This window comes from Suricata suricatta, chromosome 10, assembly GCF_006229205.1.
Source record: "Suricata suricatta isolate VVHF042 chromosome 10, meerkat_22Aug2017_6uvM2_HiC, whole genome shotgun sequence".
Taxonomy (NCBI): Eukaryota; Metazoa; Chordata; class Mammalia; order Carnivora; family Herpestidae; genus Suricata; species Suricata suricatta.
The window spans coordinates 9,670,345-9,690,908 of record NC_043709.1 but is presented as its reverse complement, the minus strand read 5'-3'; the positions used below and the strand labels follow the sequence as shown (position 1 = coordinate 9,690,908).

The window sequence follows — 20,564 nt, the reverse complement described above, 5'->3', positions numbered from 1 at the left end:
CTTTCTAAAAACGGAGTTCCTTCAGTTTCCCCATTTCACCGTGATGGTTGTCACTCCTTGGTGATAGCGCCAAGGGAAGGCAAAGCCAACAAAAACCTGACACAAAGAGCTGGGATGGGGCAGAGGATCACCATTCTAAATGGGATGATCATAAAACTGAAGGTAGAACCAGAGCGAGCCTTGCAGATATCTGGGAGAACTGATTTCTATATAATCTACACCAGGTAAATGTGAAGGCGAAGAACCCGAGGTGGCCTACGCCAGGCAGGGAAAACGCGGGAGGAGTTGTTGTGAAAGAGGAAGCCGAGGCTGGGACCTACGGAGGGTGAGAGGGTGAGGCACACTCCTAGTCACACGGCATATCCGCAGCTAAGCAAGGACTGGAATCCAGATTTCTATTAGTTATTGTTGCCGGGCAGATGACCACACTAAGGCCCTTGACCCACATGCCGGTTTTAGCTGGTCTGTTTCAGAACCTCATCTCTAACTCGTGAGCTTCTCCAGGAGGCGCACCCAACCTACCTCCCAATTGGAAAACCACCACAGCCTGAGCACGGATGCTGTAGGGGTGGGTCGCAGGACTGCCTCTAGGGCCCCGCACCACAGTGGGCCTCCCATTGCCTGCTCCCACTTTATTGTCCAAAGTTGGCATGCGACTTTTGTTAATAACCTCTAGCTGCATGGGACCAAGTCTCAACTTTTAAACCAGTAGGTTAAGTCTTTGGAAGCCAAACGTTTGAAAACATTTCTTGCTGCAGGCAAACTGCTTACACCTAAATCCAACATCAGGCCCCCAAACCCGAACTTCCTTTCTTGCGAGAGGTCGCCGGAGGAAACTGTCAGCCATCTTTTGTGTGGCATGGTTTCTGGTTTCCCTTACTTGGTCCATTCTTTGTCATGCCGAAGTAGTTCAGTCTTATCTCTGAATTTCCGCAAGCGCTACAGACTCACCCTTCCTTATAAAGCCTCTATTTGGAGAAGGAAGAAACACTCATGGGTTTACCGCCTTCGCCCTTCTTGACGTGGCGGCTCCCTGAAGACTTCCGGTTTCCCGGCAGGCCCGGTAGAAGCTGAACTTCCGGCCTTACGACGCAGGCGCGGGACGCACTTTTCGCTCTCTCTGGCCGGGTGAGTGAGTGCTGCAGCCATGTCTTATCCCGCCGATGATTACGAGTCCGAGGTAAGGCTGGCCCCGCGGGCGAACGCGGCTCCCCGAAGGAGGCAGGGTCCTTTGGATGCTGGGCCTCGAGGCGAGACGGTGTCCCGGCCTCTCTGGGAGCCCTGGCAGACCGCCACCCGCTCCGGCCTGCCTCCCTCCCTCCCTGCGGGCGCAGCCCTCACGCTGTCCCTCCCCCCGCCCCGCGCCGCTTGCTGCTACTCCCCAGCCCCGTCTCTGCCCGCCCACCTCGCACGTACAGTCCCCTCTTTTTCCCAGACCGGAGATGGAGGCTGCTTCTGGGATGTGTGTTTCTGTAATTTAGCTCTTACGGTTTGGGCTCCCTCGTGTAAAAATCGCGTTGGTCCCCCCAGCCTCTTGTGCTTTGCTCCACCTTATTTGCATCCGTAACGTTGTTTTGGTGTCTTGTTTATTCTCCCTTCTCAAGCATGTGAGTTTCTCAAAGGCAGGGACTGCGTTCTGTCATCCACTTTTGTATTCTTAGTACCCTGCTTGGCATAAACATTCTCTCACGAACATTTTGGATTCACGCATTGGTGACTGTTCCCGTCTCTTTCCTTAACAGGCTGCTTATGATCCCTACGCTTACCCGGGTGACTATGATATGCACACAGGTAATCCTACCAACTTGTCTGGCTAGCTGGGTGCTTCTAGGGATTGGCACCGTTTTGAATGTCTGAGAACAGTTGTGACGGGCATCTATTAAATGCTATTTCTCCGTGGTGCTGGTGTGGAGTCAGTTATTAGTTCTCCGGAGGCGGGTGGTATAGAGCCTCGTAAGCCAAGCCTTTTTCATGTTCCACTGCGAAGTCTCAGAAGGGAAGGCTTACTATTCTGCCTGGGGTTTCCTTGTTAGACTGTTAGCTGAAGATGAAAATCTTGCTGTGAAAATTCAAACCAAGGCCACGTGAAATCGTTTTGGAAGGTGTTGAGGTTTCCTGAAATGCTGTAGTGAGTTGGTTTGACTTAGCACTTACTAAGTGCCATGCGGTGTTGCAGGTGCATTGTCCGAAGTGTTTCATTTAGCCCTTACAACAGTTCTGTGAAGTGCCTAAATAAATGTTGTCTCCCTTTGACAGATGAGAAAACAGATCAGAGAAGTTTTGTAACTTGCAGTGCTGTATTGGTAGAAAATGACAGTCATTCATTCATTCAAAAAAATATCGAGTACCTACTACTTTCTTTCCCTTCCCACAGTCTTCCTCTCTCTTCTAAAGCACATTTAACCGCGTGGGTATGCCTGAGTACAAGGTTCTTCCCCTCAACAGGCTTCAGGTTCTAGTGGAGGAAACAGATAAGAAGCAAATACGTAATTTTAAATAGTGGTATGTCTTCTGAAGAAACAGGGCAATGGGATTGAGAGCACATTGGGGACAGTTATATTTCTGAGTGCTTTAAAGGAAATTATACCTGACTTATCGACTTGAGTTTAATTTAGGGAATGGTCTTGCCCCTTTGTTTTGTAATACGTGTAGGTTTAAAAGCACTTGGTAAACTATTTATTATATCCCACCTTTAGGAGACCCAAAGCAGGATCTGGCTTATGAACGTCAGTATGAACAGCAGACCTATCAGGTGATCCCCGAAGTGATCAAAAACTTCATCCAGTATTTCCACAAAACCGTCTCAGACTTGATTGACCAGAAGGTGTATGAACTGCAGGCCAGTCGTGTGTCCAGCGATGTCATTGACCAGAAGGTATATGAGATCCAGGACATCTATGAGAACAGGTACGGGCCGTGGACTGAAATGACCCGCTTTCTGGGCAGACTGGTGTAGTGATGCAGCCCCTGAAGAAGGGGTGCTGTTTAATCATTTCTCTGTAAAGAGAGTGCCCGAGGGGTTTCTGTGATTCCTTGGGGGAGACGTGATTTTGTTGGGCTGTATTGCCAGCACTCACACAGAGCCTAAAATAATAGCACGGCCGTCAGTAATTACAACAGCCGTTACTGTAGTGTCTACGAACAGTATCAATCAAGCCGAGTTGAGAAAGCTTTTCCTGTACTTACTCACTGCGCTTCACGGTGACCCCACGCAGCAGGTATAGTGTTTTTTGCCTCATTTTACGGATGGGAAACAAAGCACAGAAAGGGTAAGTCACATGGCTGGTCGAGTTTTGAACTTGCACGGTCTGATAGTGGAGCCTAATTTTTAAAATATTGCAGGACTTTTTTGTTTTCTAACGTTTATTTATTTATCTTGAGAGAGAGCGAGCGAGTGAGCGAGCGCACGCACATGCAAGCTTGGGAGGGAGATAGAGAATCCCAAGCAGGCTCTGTCCTGTTGGCGTGGAGCCTGACGTGGGGCTCTATCTTACTACTTGAGAGAGCATGACCTGAGCAGAAATCATGAGTTGGACACTCAGCCAACTGAGCCCCGCCAGGTGCCCCAAATTACCGCATTCCTTAATGCATCACAGGGTGAGCCCCGCTTTGAGTGGTGGCTTCTGGCTTTGAGGGGGTTGCCCTTGTGCTGTTGGCATTAGAGATGAGACAGGTCGGGAGAGTCAGGAATGCCTTCACCAAGGAAATAGAATTTCCTGAGCGGATGGGTGGACAAAACTAAGAGCCAAAGGCTTATTGGATCAGTGAATAGAATAAACCCTGAACTGTTTTTTCCGTCATCCTCACATCTTCTTAGTTAAAAGTGTGTAGCTCGGTGCTGTCCCATAGAAATAATAATGTTAGTCACGACCTGAGCTAATGTCCGACGCTTAACCTACTGAGCCACCGAGGCTTCCTCTATTTAGATTTCATAACACTTACAGTTGAAAAATCAGATGCACATACTTAAGTAATTCTAAATACCCTTGAACGTTTTCCAGTAACTGAGTTAAGTATTGGTTTTTTTAACTCGAATTAACTAGAATTTGGTATTCAGTTCTTTATCACAGTAACCACATGTGCAAACAGTTACTGTGTTGGACAGTGCCGGGAGTTACAGACAGTTGATGTGTGGGACATCTTTCCAGAGGAGAATGGCTGGTGCCTTGGAAAGTTTGTTCCTTTGCAGATGAGTGGGCAGAGAGAGGAAATGGGAAAAGAGACAGGGCAGAAAGAAAATCTAGATAGCACAGGGGTAGGGAGAAGTGTCAGGAAAGTAGGCAGGAAGTCAGAGAGAAGGGGCCCAGGGCCCAGAGAGAGAAGAGACTTTGAAGAAAAGAAGGGTCACCAAACGTTGTGTCCTGGTGAAATCGAGACGAGCAAGGAGCCAGTTGATTTCGGGAACGTGGAAGTCCTTTGGATAACCAGGAGGGGCCGTGACCGCGGAGGGGTGGCAGAGGGTGAGAAACGGAGGTTGACAAAGAAAAGTCGCAAGTGTAGAGGACGTAAAGCGTTAGTGAGATGCTTTGTGTTAACGTGTTCTTGAAGGAGGGACTCGAGCATGTTTCTGTGCTGAGCCGAGAGATCTGGAGAAGAGGGAGAGGCCGGACTCGAGCAGGAGAGGGTTGAAGTAGGATGAGGAGGGAGGTTGCACAGAAGCCTCTCGGGGCCGTGAGCATCGTGGGCGGCCATGTTTGGGGTGGATGCCGCAGGCCTGTTGTGGCATCGGGACCCGCCACAGACAGACTGATTTGCCTTTAGGTTTGGAGAGGCGGGGAGACACAGAGCTCTAGGAGCGTAGGAAAAGTGTTGCTAAGGGAGAAGGTGGGAGTAACTTAAACGCCGTTATCAGATCAGCAAACGGCATGCTGTTCAGTATGATTGGAGTTCGTGCTGCAGAGGCAGGAAGTGGTCCTGAAGAGCATGGTGGTTGCCTGACTGATAATTTTTTTTTTTAATGTTTATCTTTGAGAGAGAGAGAGCCAGCGCAAGAGGGGGAGGGGCAGAAGGAGAGGGAGACATAGAATCCAAAGCAGGCTCCAGGCTCTGAGCTGTCAGCACAGAACGCAATGTGGGGCTTGAACCCATGAACCATGAGATCCTGACCCGAGCTGAAGTCAGACGCTTAACCGACTGAGCTGCCCAGGCGCCCCATAATTGATTAAAAAAAAAAAAGTGTTTCCCGTATTAAGAAAAACCGAGGTGCAGAGTTGGGTTGAGAGAAGTCGTCGGCCTGGAGGGCTCTGGCCCCAGCCTTGTCTCTGTGACTTCTGCCGCTTCATGAGCCTGGGTCCTGATCTTTAAAAGGTGAAGGGTTCCTCTTCTTGGGTCCTTTCTGTTTTGGACTTGTAGAATTCTTGTGCTTGGTTTTCAGTTGGACCAAGTTGACCGAAAGATTCTTCAAGAACACACCGTGGCCTGAGGCTGAAGCCATTGCTCCACAGGTCGGCAACGGTAGGTGTGAGCCCCTCGGGTTCTGCACACTGGATGGGGCCCTGTGACCGAGGGGTCACCAGGAGGCTCAGATGATCTGTGTGTCTTGCTCACTGTTTTGTTTCCCCAGGACTCGGTACACAGTACATCCTTAGTAAAGAACTTGAATGAAGGCTGGATAAACAAAAAGGGGACAGAGACCTCTCACGTAGTGAGGCTGAAATTGAGATCTTTGTCCTGACTTACTTCCGTGTCTCTCTCTCTCACTTGGGGGGTCATTATAGTCACTTAGGAATGGGCCCTCTGGCGGCTTCCTCCCACCTTTCACTTTATGAAGGGTTTCTTAATGTACGGCGTGAAGTAGAAAGATCCAGCACCACCCTTTCCCATGTGGATATCTAGCTGTCCCAGCACCAGTTTTTGAAAAGACTATTTTTCCATTAACTTGTCTTGGCACCTTTGTCGAAATTGGTTATCATGTAAATGTAAGGGTTTATGTCTGGACTCTCAGGGTTGGTTTGTTTGTTTTTATTGTTAATGTTTTATTTAATTTTGAGAGAGAGAGAACATGAACAGAGAAGGCAGAAAGAGAGGGAGAATCTGAAGCAGGCTCCAGGGTCCAAGCTGTCAGCACAGAGCCTGATGTGGGGCTCGAACCCATGAACTGGGAGATTATGACCTGAACTGAAGTTGGATGCTTAACCAACTGAGCCACCCAGGTGCCCCCCTTGGTCTTTTTTTTTTTTTTCTTTTGAGGTTTTACTCATTTATTTTGAGATAGAATCCTAAGCAGGCTCCACATTGTCAGTGCTGAGTGGATTCACCCTGAGATCACGACCTGAACCAACATCAGGAGATCAGGAGTCAAACACTTAGCCCACTGAGCCAGCCAGGCGCCCCCTACCCTCAGTTTAACTCCATTGATCTGTGTGTCTTACCTTATGCTTGGGCCACACAGTCCTGATTATTGTAGCTTTGTGGTAAGTTTTAAAACCAGAAGTGTAAGTCTTTCACCTGTGTTCTTTTTCAAGATTGTTTTGGTTCTTCTGGGTCCCTTGGATTTCCGTATGAGTTTTGGGATCCGCTGGTCAATTTAGGCAAAGACGCCAGCTGGGATTTTGATAGCGATTGTGTTGACTCCGAAGATGAAATTAGGGATGTGTTGCTTTTCTCTTAAGTCCTCTCATTTATGGCCATGCTGTGTCTTTTTGTTTACTTAGGTCTCTCATTTCTTTCAGTGATATTTTAAGTTTTCGACGTACGAGTCTTGTACTTCTATGATACAGCTACCATTTGGGAGAACTTTATCATTATTAGCATTATCAGTACGCAAGCTTGGAACTCACATAAGGAGATTTTATTTTCTGTGTGGCTCAGACCTTACGCTTGATTTAGTATACTGCCTCTAAGACTGTTGCATCATGTGCATTAACTGCGAAGTCTCGGAACACAGTTGACCCTGGAGCAGCAGGGCTTTGTGCGGGGTGAGCCTGCTTGCACGTGGCCAGTTTTTGCTCCAGTGCGATGCTGTGAACATATTTTCTCTTATGATTTTCTTCATATGTTCTCCTCTCTAGCTTGGTTATGAGACTACAGTATGTCACGTAATACCCATAACGTGCAAAGTATGTCTTATCGGACAGGGTCTGTTACTGGTGAGGCTCCCAGTCAGCAGTAGGTTATTCAAATTAACAGGTAACTGAGGAGTCAAAAGATATTTGTGTGGTTTTTTGACTGTGTGTGTTGGGGGGCCGGGCTTGTCCCTAACCCCCACGTTGTTCAAGGGTCAGCCGTGTATAACTTTACTGGAAAGTAATCACAGGACCTAAGTGTGAAAAAAAAAGATTTGGTATAAAAGTCACTGCCCCCCACCCCCCTTCCATCCTCTAGTCTTCCGTTTCTCTAGAGCCATCTAGTGTTACCACTCTGTTTATCCTTCCCGTGATGGTCTGTGCACACATAAGCCAATAGGAATAACTCTTTGCTTTTTTACATAGACTAAATGCCATTTTCTTTCCTTTTAAAATTTTTTTTGTTTTTTTTATGATTTTCTTTAGGTGTTTTTTTTTTGTTTTTGTTTTTGTTTTTTTTTGAGAGAGAGAGGGAGAGAGAGAACGAGTCGGGGACGGGTAGAGGGAGGGAAAGAGAGAATCCCAAGCAGGCTCTGCACTGTCAGCTTGGAGCCCAGTGTGGGGCTTGAATTCACAAACCATGAGATCATGACCTGAACTGAAACCCAAGATTTGGATGCTTAACCCAGTAAACCACTCAGGTGCCCCTCCCTTCCTTTTTAAATGTTTATATATGTTTGAGAGAGAATGTATGTGTGAGTGAAGGAGGGGCAGATAGAGGGTTAGAGTATCAGAAGTAGGCTCTGTGCTGACAGCATAGAGCCCAATGTGGGGCTCGAACTCACGAACCATGAGATCCATGACCTGAGCTGAAGTTGGATGCCTAACTGACTGAGCCACCCAGGGGCCTCTGTTTTTTTTATTTATTTTTTTAATTTTTGAGAGAGAGAGAGACAGAATGTAAGCAGGGGAGGGGCAGAGAGAGAGGAGACATGGAATCCGAAGCAGGCTCCAGGCTCTGAGCTGTCAGCACAGAGCCTGAGAGCGGGGCTCAAGCCCACGAACTGCGAGATCATGACCTGAGCTGTGGTCGGCTGCTTAATCGACGGAGCCACCCAGGAGCCACCCAGGCGCTCCTGTATCTCCAGGATTTCTAAGACCACCCCGGGTTTGGTGGTTTGTTAGGAGGACTCACAGGACTCAGCGTATAGTCGAATCCACAGCTAGGAGGGTTTACAGCGGAAGGATGCAGAGCAAGGATGCAGAGCGTAACCAGCAAGGGGAAAGTGCGCCTAGAGAGGGGTCTAAAGGAAACCGGGTGCGTGTTACCAACAGTCCCTTCCCGTGGAGTCACGTGGGGCGTGCTGTTCCTCGGGCAAGGACTCGGGCAAGGACTTGTGACGTGTGACAAGTTGTCTCTCAGAGAAGCCTCTTACAGACTTGGTGTCCAGAGATTTTATTGGGTGTTGGTTATGTGGGCATGCCCTCTGCCTGACATGTACCAAAATTCCAGACCCCGGAAGGAAAGGAGGAGTTGAGCTTGAACTCAACCTACCGTGGCATGGGTTCGGCAATGCAGACCACTCTTACCGGGGTGGTTTCAGGAGGCCTGAAACCCAGGTTCCCAGATGCCAGCCTGGGGCCAGCTTTACAGCCAAAGGCTAGAAGGCTCAGACCTGGCTTGTTAGCTCTTTTCTGTCGTAACCGAAGGCCGGGTCCGGTGCCATCGTCCCCGGCGTTCGGTGGTACCTGTCTCGTCCACCCTGACCGGCAGGGTGGGTTCTTTTCCTGAGGGAGGCAGAGAAAGGGCAGGAAGGGGGACGCACAGAGAGTAAAGACACGACTCACGGTTTCCGATCAGGCAAGAAAGAGAGAGAGCTTTATTCAGAAAACTGTCTCTTATGAAGGTTTCAAAGCGGGAAAACAAGGCAGCTGGCCCAGGTCAGTTGCTAGGAAACAGGGTCTAGGGATTAAGACTGGAGTAAAAGGGGAACCAGACCAAAGTGTTCTAGCACAGCGCCTGAGGGGCTGAAGCTACCCTGCCTGCAGGCGGTTAATCTTTGATCTTCTGGCTTCTCCTCTGGCAGGAGTGGCGCTCCCCTGCCTATTTTGCAGCTCCCCTCAGGGAGTGACATATCCAGCTAGCAAATGGCCAAGGAGCTGCTGAATCTTTGCGGCTCCCCACACTTTTCTGCTCAGCGTCAACATCTAACCAACTTTTTCTTTCCTTATGGTGGTTGTATCGTATCAATAAGATGTGTTCTTTAAAATACGATTTTAGGGTACCTGGCGGGCTCAGTCAGTTAGGCATCCAACTCTTGATTTCAGCTGGGATTGAGCCCTGAGTCAGACTCTGCACTGGGCGTGGAGCCTATTTGGGATTCTCTCCCTCCCTCTTCTTTTTCTCCTCCTCCTCCCTCTCCTCTTTCTCTCCTCTCTCTCCTCCGTGTCTCTCTCTCTCTCTCTCTCTCTCTCTCTCTCTCTCTCTCTCTCTTTCTTCTTTTTCTTCTCCCTCCTCCTCCTCCTCCTCCTGATTCTCTTTCTCCCCTTCTTTTCGTCCTCCTCCTTTTCCTTCCCTCTTCCTCCTCGTTTCCTCCTCTTCCTCACCCCCACATGTTCTCTCTCTTTTTCAAAGAAAATGGGTACAAAAAAATAGAATTTCTAAATAGAAGATGCTCATATGTTTGCAGTTTTGATAGTCTAACATTGCTTTCTTGGGAGTTATTGCTGTTTATTTTTGTGTTGGTTTGTTAAGCAACTGTATGGCAAGAGCTCTAAAATGGTGCGGGAAATGAGTCTGAGATTAAAGAGGTTGAAAGATAAAATGGGGTGAATTTTCTTGTTGTGTGTATTCTTGGGGTGTATGTATTAAAATGTAGACGTTGTTTAGTCTTTTAAATCATGTTTATCCCTTTACTTCCGTCGAAGGGCTAGACCTGCCTGAAGGCCCTGGAGTTGTTTGTGGATTCCTAAAGCACGCCTTTGTGGTCTCTTTCAGATGCCGTCTTCCTGATTTTGTACAAGGAATTATACTATAGACATATATATGCCAAAGTCAGTGTGAGTATCTAAGTGCTGTTGACATTTTTTTAAACTCCGTGTTGTTTTTGTGTTTGGAACACACTCACTGGTTTATGTTGGTTCGGTGTCCAAGAGGGGTTGGCATGTGTTCTGAGAGTTTAAGAAATAACGGGGGTGAGGTCGGGGGGAGCCTGGGTGGCTCAGTTAGTTAAACATCTGACTTTGGCTCAGGTCATGATCTCACAGTACGTGGGTTCGAGCCCCGTGTCAGACTCTGCTGACAGCTCCGAGCAGAGGGAATGATTGAATCCAGTAAGCCGGGTATCTGTTCCAGGCAAAGTGTAACAGGTCCTAGCTTTGCCGCCCTCTTTAACGTCTCCACCCCCACCGTTTCCGACCTGACCTGCACCCATCACATGGGTTGGGTTGCCAGAGCCACTGTGATAGTGTGTTCCCAGCACCTTCTGCTGTCTCCGCCCGCGATGCCCTTTCTTCCTAAGGTCTGTGTGTGGCCGCGGAGCCTTCTGCTCTGAAACCTACAGAACGTGTCACTGGGTGTACTGGGCACGCATCTGTACTCTGATCCCCACGGCAGTCCTACAGAGCGGGCAGACCGACGTGCTTTTTCCCAGCTTCCTACAACTAGGAAGTGCCCAGGCCCCTTGCGCTCAGGCCTGTCTTGTTGCGACGTTCCACCACGCTTGCCCGCTCTGGGCCCCTGGTTGATTCTTCTCTGGTTTCTCAGTTGTAGGATGTCCTACGTCTCTTAAAACCCCATCTGCACTATTTATACACACGATGACTAAAAATCTCTGTTGTTAGCCCCGGTCTCTCTAAATCCATACTGGCGCATCCAGCTTCCTATTCCACATCTCCACTTGGCTGTCTGCCAGTCATCACGAGTCTAACCCGCCCCACACCGAAGTCTTATTTTCCCTCTAAGCCCGTTCTTCCCGTGTCAGCCAACTCGCAGATAATACCACCGTGCGTGCAAGTGCCTTGGACTGAAGACCTTGGCTTCATTCTTGGCTTCTGTCTCACTTCACTTGTAGCATTGCAGCAGATCCTGTCCAGCTCTGTGTTCACCGTGTTTCCTGAAAGCACCCACTTCTCACCACCACCACTGCTGCTACCCGAGTTCAAGACCTTATCGTCTCTTGCCTGGACTGTGTAGCTACATTCCTAGTGTCCATTTCTGCTCTTTGCACTAGAGTTTATTCTCAGCCTGGTAACCGGCATGGTCTTTTGGCAGCAGGGTCTCACCAGGTCACACCCTCCCTCCCAGTCCTACCATGACTTCCTGTCATACTTAGAATAAAATCCCAAGTCTTATCATAGTTCTGCTCGATCTGGCTTACCTTCCTTTCTGGGGCTCCTGGCCACCCTTCGGAGCATCTGTACATCACTAGCTGACTTTGTATCCTTTGTTTACTAGGTTTTTGTTTGCTGCCCCTGCTAGAGGGTAACACGCCACTGGGGCGCGGACTTTATCTTGTTTGCGGCTATAAGCCGGTGCCTAATCGCCGATGGTGACCAGTTGCTTGTTGGAGCGGGTGTGCGCGTGTGTAAATGAAGGAAACCGGCCCCATGATCTCTCTCCTTGGAGTATTTCCAGCTTCTCCCAGTGGATTCTCATCCCCCTGAGGACCACTTGACCTGACTAGAGCTCCTGCTTTGCCACGGGAGCCACCACGCGTGGTAGCTGGAGGAGTTCCCGTTGTCAGAGTAACGCAGGGGCCACGTTTTTCGGGCTCCCAGCGAGGGTTCTCCTCCCAGTGAGGACTCTGACTACTTTATCTGACAGAAAGTGAAGATTCCCTTCTACACTTGCTCCTTCAGCTCAGGTACTTTGTGGGCTCGGCTGAGAGTCCAGTGGCCTGTGTAACATGGCCTCGTTGGGAAGATCAGGGCCTCAGAACCCACGGTACAAGTGGTTTTGCCACCTCTGATCTTAACTTTGGTCTGTAATGAAGATTCAGCAGAAGTTGATCTTTCAACGTCTTTATTAAGTACCACACGAGGTCCAGTCATATGACCAGGTTTAAATCTTGGCCGGGGGAGGGAGGTGCCCACTGAAGGAACGCTTAACTGTATTGGGCACTTAACACAGTCTCGTTCTACGGAGACGTTGACTACCTTGTCCGAAGCTCAGTTAGTAAGCAGTGGGGCCAAAGCTCCAGGGCCGTGTTCTTTCTCCCCCGTTACAGATGGTGGCGTGTTCTGCCCCAGCTCAGAAATCGTCAGTGGCTCTCCCTTGCCAGCGGCCTTAAGTCTAGACTGGGGGTCGGCAGCCTGCTTGTAAGGGCCCAGGTAGTTTTTTTGGCCTTGCAGCCATCGTGGTCTCTATTGAGTCTGCTCACCTCTGCCTTTGCAGCAGCCGTAGACCGTGAGCTCAGAGCTCTGTTCCAGTTGAACTTCTTATTCACAAAACCAGGTGGTGGTGGACTTGCTGACCCCTCTGGCCTAGACTCCTGTTTGGCACTGAAAGACCTCTGCCTTCCTGGCCCGTTTGAGTCCCGTGCAGCCTAGGCTAGCGTCATCGGCTCTATTCATCCATTCTCTGAGCACTGCAATCCTACCTTTTTGCTTTTGTTAGTACTTCCGTCTGTCTCTCCTTTTCTTTTTTTGAATGTTTGTTTATTTTTGAGAGAAAGAGAGGGGTAGACAGAATCCAAAGCAGGCTTTGGGCTCTGAGCTGTCAGCATGGAGCCCGATGCTGGGTTTGAACTCAGGAACCGTGAGAGCATGACCTGAATCGAAGTGTCGGACCTTTGATGTTTGTTATTGAGAGAGGGAAGCAGAGCATGAGTGAGGGAGGGGCAGAGTGAGGGAGACACAGAATCCGAAGCAGGCTCCAGGCTCTGAGCTGTCAGCACGGAGCCCGATGCTGGGTTTGAACTCATAAACCGAGAGATCATGACCTGAGCCGGAATCGGATGCTTAACCGACTGAGCCACCCAGGTGACCCAATGCTTGTTCTTTAATGGTCATTTGGGGTTGTTACAATAAAACCTGATCATTACTGTCTGATACTCAGTGCCCCTTTGAACTGCCTAACTCTTGCTGCCTTCCCTCTGACTAGTTCTCGCTGCCTTTCCCTGACTTGAGTGCTCTTTGCATCATAAGAAGGAGAGAATAGGCATCAGTTCTCATGGGTCTTTAGCTGTCATCGTAGACCATGTGTAAAATACATATGTTTTATTTTTTAACATTTATTTATTTTGAGAGAAGTATGCCTGCAAGGGGGACAGAGGGGCAGAGAGAGAGGGAGGGAGAGAATCCTAAGCAGGCTCTGTGCTGTCAACACAGAGCCCAGTGCAAGGCTCGAACTCGCAGACCGTGAGATCATGACCTGAGCTGAGATCAAAAGTCTGATGCTCAACCGACTGAGCCCCCCCAGGTGCCCCGAGTCACACACATGTAAACTAAACATCTATCCTGATGTCTCCTTTCCTTTTACAGGGAGGACCCTCCTTGGAGCAGAGATTTGAATCCTACTACAACTACTGCAATCTCTTCAACTACATTCTTAGTGAGTTTGAGTTCGGCCAGGGCTGTGAGGCTGCGATGAGGCCCAGTGCTGGCCTCTAGCTTTTTTTTTTTTTTTAGCAGAATTTTAATATGCAAGTGGAAGAGGGGATGGCCTGTTATTCGTGGTCCTTTTAAGAGAAGAATTAGAAAGTGCATTCTGTGTGTAGCCTTACCGAGCGGCATAGTTCGCATCTGACTTCGCTGTGCTCTCCCACGCAGATGCTGACGGTCCTGCTCCCCTCGAACTGCCCAACCAGTGGCTCTGGGATATCATCGATGAGTTCATCTATCAGGTATCTGGCCAGCGTGAGCTCGTGTGAAATAACTACTCCAGCAAAGGAGTGGCTCTTACCACCGTTGTTTGTGTCGTTACAAAGATGCTTGGGATAGCGTCCCCGTCACGGTGGGGGGCTGCCCTGGTGGTGGTCCTCAGGGTCGTGGCTTTCTGAAGAGTCAGCGAGGCGTTCGAGCTCTCGGTACCACTTTGGAAGTCAGCAGAGTCGGGCTGACTTTCCCCAAGCCCTTACCTGACCTTGAAAGTTGACCTCATAGGCAGGATAAAGGCTCCCTAGGCTTTGGAGTCAGGTGGGAATGAGCGGGTGCTCCTACCTGGTGGCTGTCTTCCCAGTTTGACGTTCCTCTCCTAGAAAGCAAATGCCGGATGCCTTGAGTGTGAGAGTGGTCACGTGGGTAGGAGCTAGATAGGAATAAAGTAGGAGATCAGCCTCAGAGACCGTCCTGGCTTGCAGTGCTTCCGTGGAGGCCCGCCTGAGAGCTGGGTGGTTCGTCAGGTGCAGCAGCTGTGTGGCCCAGGGGTACAGTGTTCCCAGTCTCGCTGTGCACTAACATGGGACCTTGGGCGAACTAAATCACTGAACCACATTGCCTCCGTTTCTCTAACGTCGGGGTTTCGGGGAGGATTCCCGGAAATGATGTCTGAAGTGCTTGGTACCGGGCCTGCCACCGTGCAGCTCCTTGACATGTGCTGCCTGGTGGTTAGGATGGTCAGGATCATTGTTCTTCTTCTCCACCTTCTTTTACTGCGGGTTTATTCTCTTATTTAAAAAAAAAAAAGTTTTTTTTTATGTTTTTTTTTTTTAATTTTTGAGAGACAGGGAGACAGCACGAGCAGAGAAGGGTCAGAGAGAGAGGAACACACAGAATCCGAAGCAGGCTCCAGGCTCTGGGCTAGTTGTCAGCACAGAGCCCGATGCGGGGCTCGACCTCACGGTTCGTGGGTTCAAGCCCCCCATCGAGCTCTGTGCTGACAGCTCAGAACCTGGAGCCAGTTTCAGATTCTGTGTCTTCCTCTCTCTCTCTCTCTCTGCCTCTCCCCTGCTCACGCTGTCTCTCGGTCAAAAATAAATAAAAAACATTAAAAAAAAAAAAGGTAGAATATAGACTTAAAAGACATAGAATAGTTGAATTTGGAAACGTTTGTCTCCTGTGAGTTTTTATGAGGACTGGATAGCTTGCACTGGGAATTTCAGGAGAAATCAGTTTCCTAATAAAGGGGCTATTTGAGCTGCCCAGACCAGAGAGACTTATAGAGCGCTGGCAAGTTGTGAGTGGTGGGCTGAGAGAGCCCTCCTGGGGCCCTTTGGGAGAGGCTTCCTGCTTAAGATGAGGCCTCGGTGCCTTGTGTGCAGTCAGGGCCACACACTGCCCTGGCCTCGCTTGTCCTTTCTGGCTCCTTGGCTTGTGTCGGCCCCTTTGGCGTGCCTTTAGAAGCTTGGTGGTCCTGTTGACTCACAGCAGGGCAGGGAGGATCATCTGTGCTGAGGTTCTTCATCCTGCCTAAGATTATCGTAATCCCTTGGGCTTAGCTGGTGTTCTCTTAAGGGGCTTATAGCACTCTCACTGGTAACAGAGACTGGCCAGGCAGATGTCACACCAGTTAGTGGCCCTTTCCTGCCACTCTGCTTTCATTTATTTTTATCAAGATGAGTAATACATGTATGTATCGTTGTTGCTTAAAATCTTTGTGTATTTCAAACTGCGGATAAAGCATCTTCCTCGCCTTTGTGGAGGCATCAGTTACTGTCAGTGAAGATAGGCACCGTGGTACAGTTTCTCAGGCATATAGGCATATAAAATATTCCACTTAAAAATGGTATATTATGTGATTTGTTATGATGTGGAACACCCAGTATGTCTACATAGGGACAGCGTGGTTTTTTTCTGCTGTCTACACGATCTGGATAAATCACCCTGTTGGTGGTGAACATCTGGTTTTCAGTGTCCACTACTACAAATAGTGAGTCAGTAAATCTCGTGTATGTTACAGGTCCCTCTTCAGCGATCACTAGGGGTGGGATTGTTGGTTGAAGGATATTTCCTTCTTATGTTTTTTTAAAATCAGCTTTATGGAGTCAAAATTTGCATATAGTAAAATACCGATTTTCAGCGTACTGTTGATGAGATTTGATAAATGTGTACACCACCACTGTTGAGCTCTAGAACATGCAGTCACTTTGGATTTTAAGAAATGATCACCTCTCGCTCTCCCCAAGGGCTGTGTCGCATTGCACTGCCGTCAGCAGCATTGGAGAGTTTTTGTGCTGTGGATGTTACTGGTCTGATTTTTGTCTGATGGGAAAGAAATGGTGATCCCATTTTAGTTTGTGTTTCTCTGTTACCTGAAGAGGTCATAGAACTTTCCCTGTTGATTGCCCAATCTTGCTTTCCTCTGAAGTGATCATCAGTGTCCTTTGGCCATTGTTCTCTTGGGCTTTCTTGTTCTTGCGGACTTAGAATCTGTTTGGTATTCTTCTGTTTATTGTAAATCTGGAAACATTTTCCTACATTCTTAGAGGAAACTGGTATTTTGGAGTTGATGAATATTCTAGGACCTAGATTCTAGGTCACTGGCTTCCACACGGTGTGCAGCAGAACCAAGGAGTGGGTAGGTCACTGGTGCTGTTCTGTGGGTGACTGACGGAGCCAGCCCACTGCTGGTCCCAGACGGAAACACTCCCTCAACAAATGCCTGCGGTGTGGGCCCTGTGAGCGCCTTGCGCTGGCTTAGGGTCTGCGGTTGGCGCAGAGGTGACTCCGACTGGGTTCCTGTCCTAGACGAATGGGTGGTCAACTGCTGTAGGGAAGACACGCGTACAGACCCCTACCCTGTCTCCACCATGTCACCGGTTCATACTCCTGACTCCTCCATGGCACAGCCATGTAGCAGATCTGTTACAAGCCACCTGGCTCTGACAGCCACGATGACTGCGTTGTGCCACCCAGAGATTTTCAGTGACTTAAACACTTAGGTTTGGAGTCAAATAACCAAACTGAATGTTTATTCCACAAACTACCTTTCATCTTAGAGCTCCCTGCCTACTGGAGGAAGAAGTAACATCCTCAGTGGTGAACAGAATCCAATTTAAACCAAAACGGATGGCTTTGCAAAAGCACGTAGCGCACAGAACAGCTTATCTATCCTGAGAGCTGGTGGCCCCCGCGCCCCCCCCCCCCCCCCCCCCCCCCCCCCCCCCCCCCCCCCCCCCCCCCCCCGCACAGCCTCGCCCTCAGCTCTGTGCGTCACTCTGCCTCTGTCCCTTCTTCCCGACAGTTCCAGTCATTCAGCCAGTACCGCTGTAAGACCGCCAAGAAGTCGGAGGAGGAGATTGACTTCCTTCGCTCCAATCCCAAGATCTGGAACGTTCACAGTGTGCTCAATGTGCTTCACTCCCTGGTGGACAAGTCCAACATTAACCGGCAGCTGGAGGTGTACACGAGCGGAGGTGAGTGCTGCCTGCCGTCTGGTCCCCGGGGGGAGGGGTCGCCGCGGTGTGGCTTGGCAGCCTGTCGCCGACAGACTGAGCGGCCTCGGGAGACCTCCGTTTGCAGGCAGTTGTCTCCAGGGCCTGTGTTTAGATCAGCGAGTCTCAGAGTTGTTGGTGTCGGGACCACTTTACAGTCTTTATGGCCGGGTTGAGCCGTGTGAATTTTGCCCCCCCCTCCCCCCCCCCCAGAAGAGGATCATTTTCGCAAGTCGCTCTGGCGCCGGCTTCACGGAAGAGCTCCGTGTGCCTCTGCCGTCTGTGCGTGGCAGCCGCAGTCGCCGTGTCATTTGAGGTGTAAGAGGGAGACCCGGCCTCTCCCACACGTGGAGTCGGCGGAGCGAGGAGTTCTCTCCACAGCCTGTTCGGCCTTTGTGTTCTTGGACTGCATCAGAACTTGACAGGGGGCGGTTCATACTCCTTAGTCGCATGGGATTTCTGAAACCTTAGCAGTGACCTTTTACGTTGTCGTGTTAAAGTTTATTGGTCTTTCCTGCAGCTCGAATGGATTTTTTACTGCTGCATGGATTTGTAGACCAGTTCATGGAGTTATAAAAAGTCTCTAAATGGTCAGATTTTCTTCTACAATTAAAACAATTTTTTTAATGCTTATTTTTGAGAAAGGGGGAGACAAGCTGGGGAGGGGCGGAGAGAGAAAGGGAGACACAGAAATTGAAGCAGGCTCCAGGCTCTGAGCTGTCCACACAGGGCCCAGCCTGGGGCCCGAACTCACAAACTGTGAGATCGTGATCTGAGCTGAAGTCGGATGCTGAATGGACTGAGCCACCCAGGCGCCCCTTTATTAAACAATTAAAAAAAAATTTTTTTAATGTTTATTTATTACTGAGACAGAAGCAGAGCGTGAGGGGGGAGACACAGAATCCAAAGCAGGCTCCAGGCTCTGAGCTGTCAGCACAGAACCCCATATGGGGCTTGAACCCACAAACTGTGAGATCATGACTTGAGCTAAAGTTGGTCACTTAACCGACTGAGCCCCCCAGGCACCCCTACGAAACAATTTTTAAAGACCACATCTGTTACTTTTATCACAGCCTCGTCAGCTCAGTCTCTGTTCGGAAGCTGTTGAACTTCCGGTGGCAGATACAAGTTCTGTAAGACTGTGTGACAGTGCACGTTTTCATTGGCAGTGAAGTGAGTGCTGTCCATTTTGTCGTTGTTGGAGTGTAACGGGCTCATTGCCTCAATTCTGGAACACGTGTGCTGAAGACCCAAATCTGAGTAGCTGTAATTTGTGTGCCAGTCATCCTTTCAAGGAAAAACCGTGTTTTGTGAAAGAAGCGGCTGGTTCCTTCTACCGCGTGTGATGGGAAAGGCCACCGTATCGCGGCGCCACGGCTGGGTTTACGCCGAGGTGTCGGTAGTTTTACGCGCCGCTGTTTTCGTGTGTTCAGTGCAAGTGTCAGTTCTACGAGAAAGACAGATGGCGTCTTGGTGTTGCTAGGAAAATAGCTGTGACCCCCACGGGCTTCCTGAGAGCAGCGGCCTTGAGGAGTAACTGCTCCTGATAAAAGGGGCCACCTCCTTTTATCAGGTGTCTTCTCAGGTGTCTTGGGACCAAAAAAAACCCAGAAAACCGCCACCTCCCTCAGGCAAACTCCTGGTGGTAAATTTAAGATTAGTATGAGGCCAGGGAGATCTGGCTGGCTCCGTCGGTGGAGCATGTGATTCTTGATCTCGGGTCATGGGTTCAAGACCACATTGGACATAGAGATGACTTAAAAAAAACAGATTATCAGATCAAGGGTGCTGCTGCTGCTTGCTGTTTCTTTGAAGGCAATGATTCTCTATTGTGGGAGCTTTGGAGGCTGCTAGTGGGTGAGGAGTTTTCGGAGTGACATTCAAGGCTCAGGCTTACCTGCCCCTACGGGAACGTTCACGCTATCTGTTTCTCCCAGGCGACCCCGAGAGCGTGGCCGGCGAGTATGGACGGCACTCCCTGTACAAAATGCTAGGCTATTTCAGCCTGGTGGGCCTCCTGCGGCTGCATTCCCTGTTGGGGGATTACTACCAGGCCATCAAGGTGCTGGAGAACATCGAACTGAATAAGAAGGTGATTTCCTGGCGCTTCCCCCTTCCCCCCTTTCCCGAGCCGGGGAGTCTGCTTTCAGAGATTGATTAGGAGCCACTTCAGGGAGAGAAAAGGATTCTTCCCCAGGCCTGTTGAAAATTGAGAACTGGGGGAACCACCGTGGTAAAAATCTGACCTTGGACAAGGTGCTTTCTCTGTGTTGCTTAGTAACCCTCGAGCTACTCAGCGCGGTCTTTGATTCTGTTTTCACAACAGAACCATAATGGCAGGTTTTTACTATTCAGCTTTCACTCATTAAGGAATTAATGGAAGATTTAGTGCTAAGATGGTTCGATGATGGTGATGAGCTGGGGTGGGTTTTCGTAGCCACAGAAAAATTGGTACCTTTTTGAGTGAGTGAGTGAGTGAGTGAGTGTGTGTGTGTGTGTGTGTGTGTGTGTTTCTCCAGTCTTTATCTGTTCCTTTATCAAGATTATCTGGAAAAGCAATGAGTAGACAGCAAGGAAGAATACATAACTGAGGTATTGAGGGATTTGGATCTGAAAGACATTTTGAGGTGACCTGATTCAGTCGTCTTCCTCTCCCCCCGCTTTTTTAAATACCCAACAAAATGGAGTCCTCAGGTCTCATAACTTCACTGGCAAATGTGGTCGGCACTCAGGGCCTCTGACTCGAGCCAGGGCTTCCCCCGGGGTAGCTCAGGGCCTCGGCAAGGGGCCTCCACCTCAGGTGACCCTGGGCCCCGCCCGCCCCCAGGCTCTCTCCGGGGTGGGTGGGTTTGGGGGCTCACGGGGGCCTTGCCTTCCTCCACAGAGCATGTACTCCCGGGTGCCTGAGTGCCAGGTGACCACTTACTACTACGTCGGATTTGCCTATTTGATGATGCGTCGCTACCAGGATGCCATCCGGGTCTTTGCCAACATCCTCCTCTACATCCAGAGGACCAAGAGCATGTTCCAGAGGACCACATACAAGTATGAGATGGTAAGGGGGCCTCTGACCACCCTTGGCACCTATGCCGGCAGTTTGGGGACCTGCCATCCAAAATGTCGCTCTTTTTGTGCCTTTTCAGGCTGGCATGCCCGGAGTTTCTCCTTTTGTGCCTATTATCTCAGATCATTAACTCCTTGACAAGAGGGACGATATCTTTTATTTTACTTTAGTCCAGCAACAGTG

General features: G+C 49.5%; 1 protein-coding gene across 2 annotated transcripts in view; it reads left to right on the top strand.

The window, feature by feature from the left end:
• The first annotated feature begins 1,091 nt into the window (after nt 1-1,091).
• EIF3L (eukaryotic translation initiation factor 3 subunit L) overlaps nt 1,092-20,564 on the top strand; it is a 26,246-nt gene continuing 6,773 nt past the window's right edge. The window contains exons 1-10 of one of the 2 annotated variants that reach the window (XM_029953716.1): nt 1,092-1,180; nt 1,743-1,791; nt 2,697-2,907; nt 5,375-5,454; nt 10,003-10,064; nt 13,488-13,557; nt 13,776-13,849; nt 17,128-17,299; nt 19,255-19,409; nt 20,202-20,372. In XM_029953716.1, the coding sequence (XP_029809576.1) occupies nt 1,148-1,180; nt 1,743-1,791; nt 2,697-2,907; nt 5,375-5,454; nt 10,003-10,064; nt 13,488-13,557; nt 13,776-13,849; nt 17,128-17,299; nt 19,255-19,409; nt 20,202-20,372 (1,077 nt within the window). In that variant the 5' untranslated portion in view covers nt 1,092-1,147. Of the gene's footprint in view, nt 1,181-1,742; nt 1,792-2,696; nt 2,908-5,374; nt 5,455-10,002; nt 10,065-13,487; nt 13,558-13,775; nt 13,850-17,127; nt 17,300-19,254; nt 19,410-20,201; nt 20,373-20,564 lie in introns of those variants that run through there. The other variant, XM_029953717.1, reaches the window with a different exon arrangement.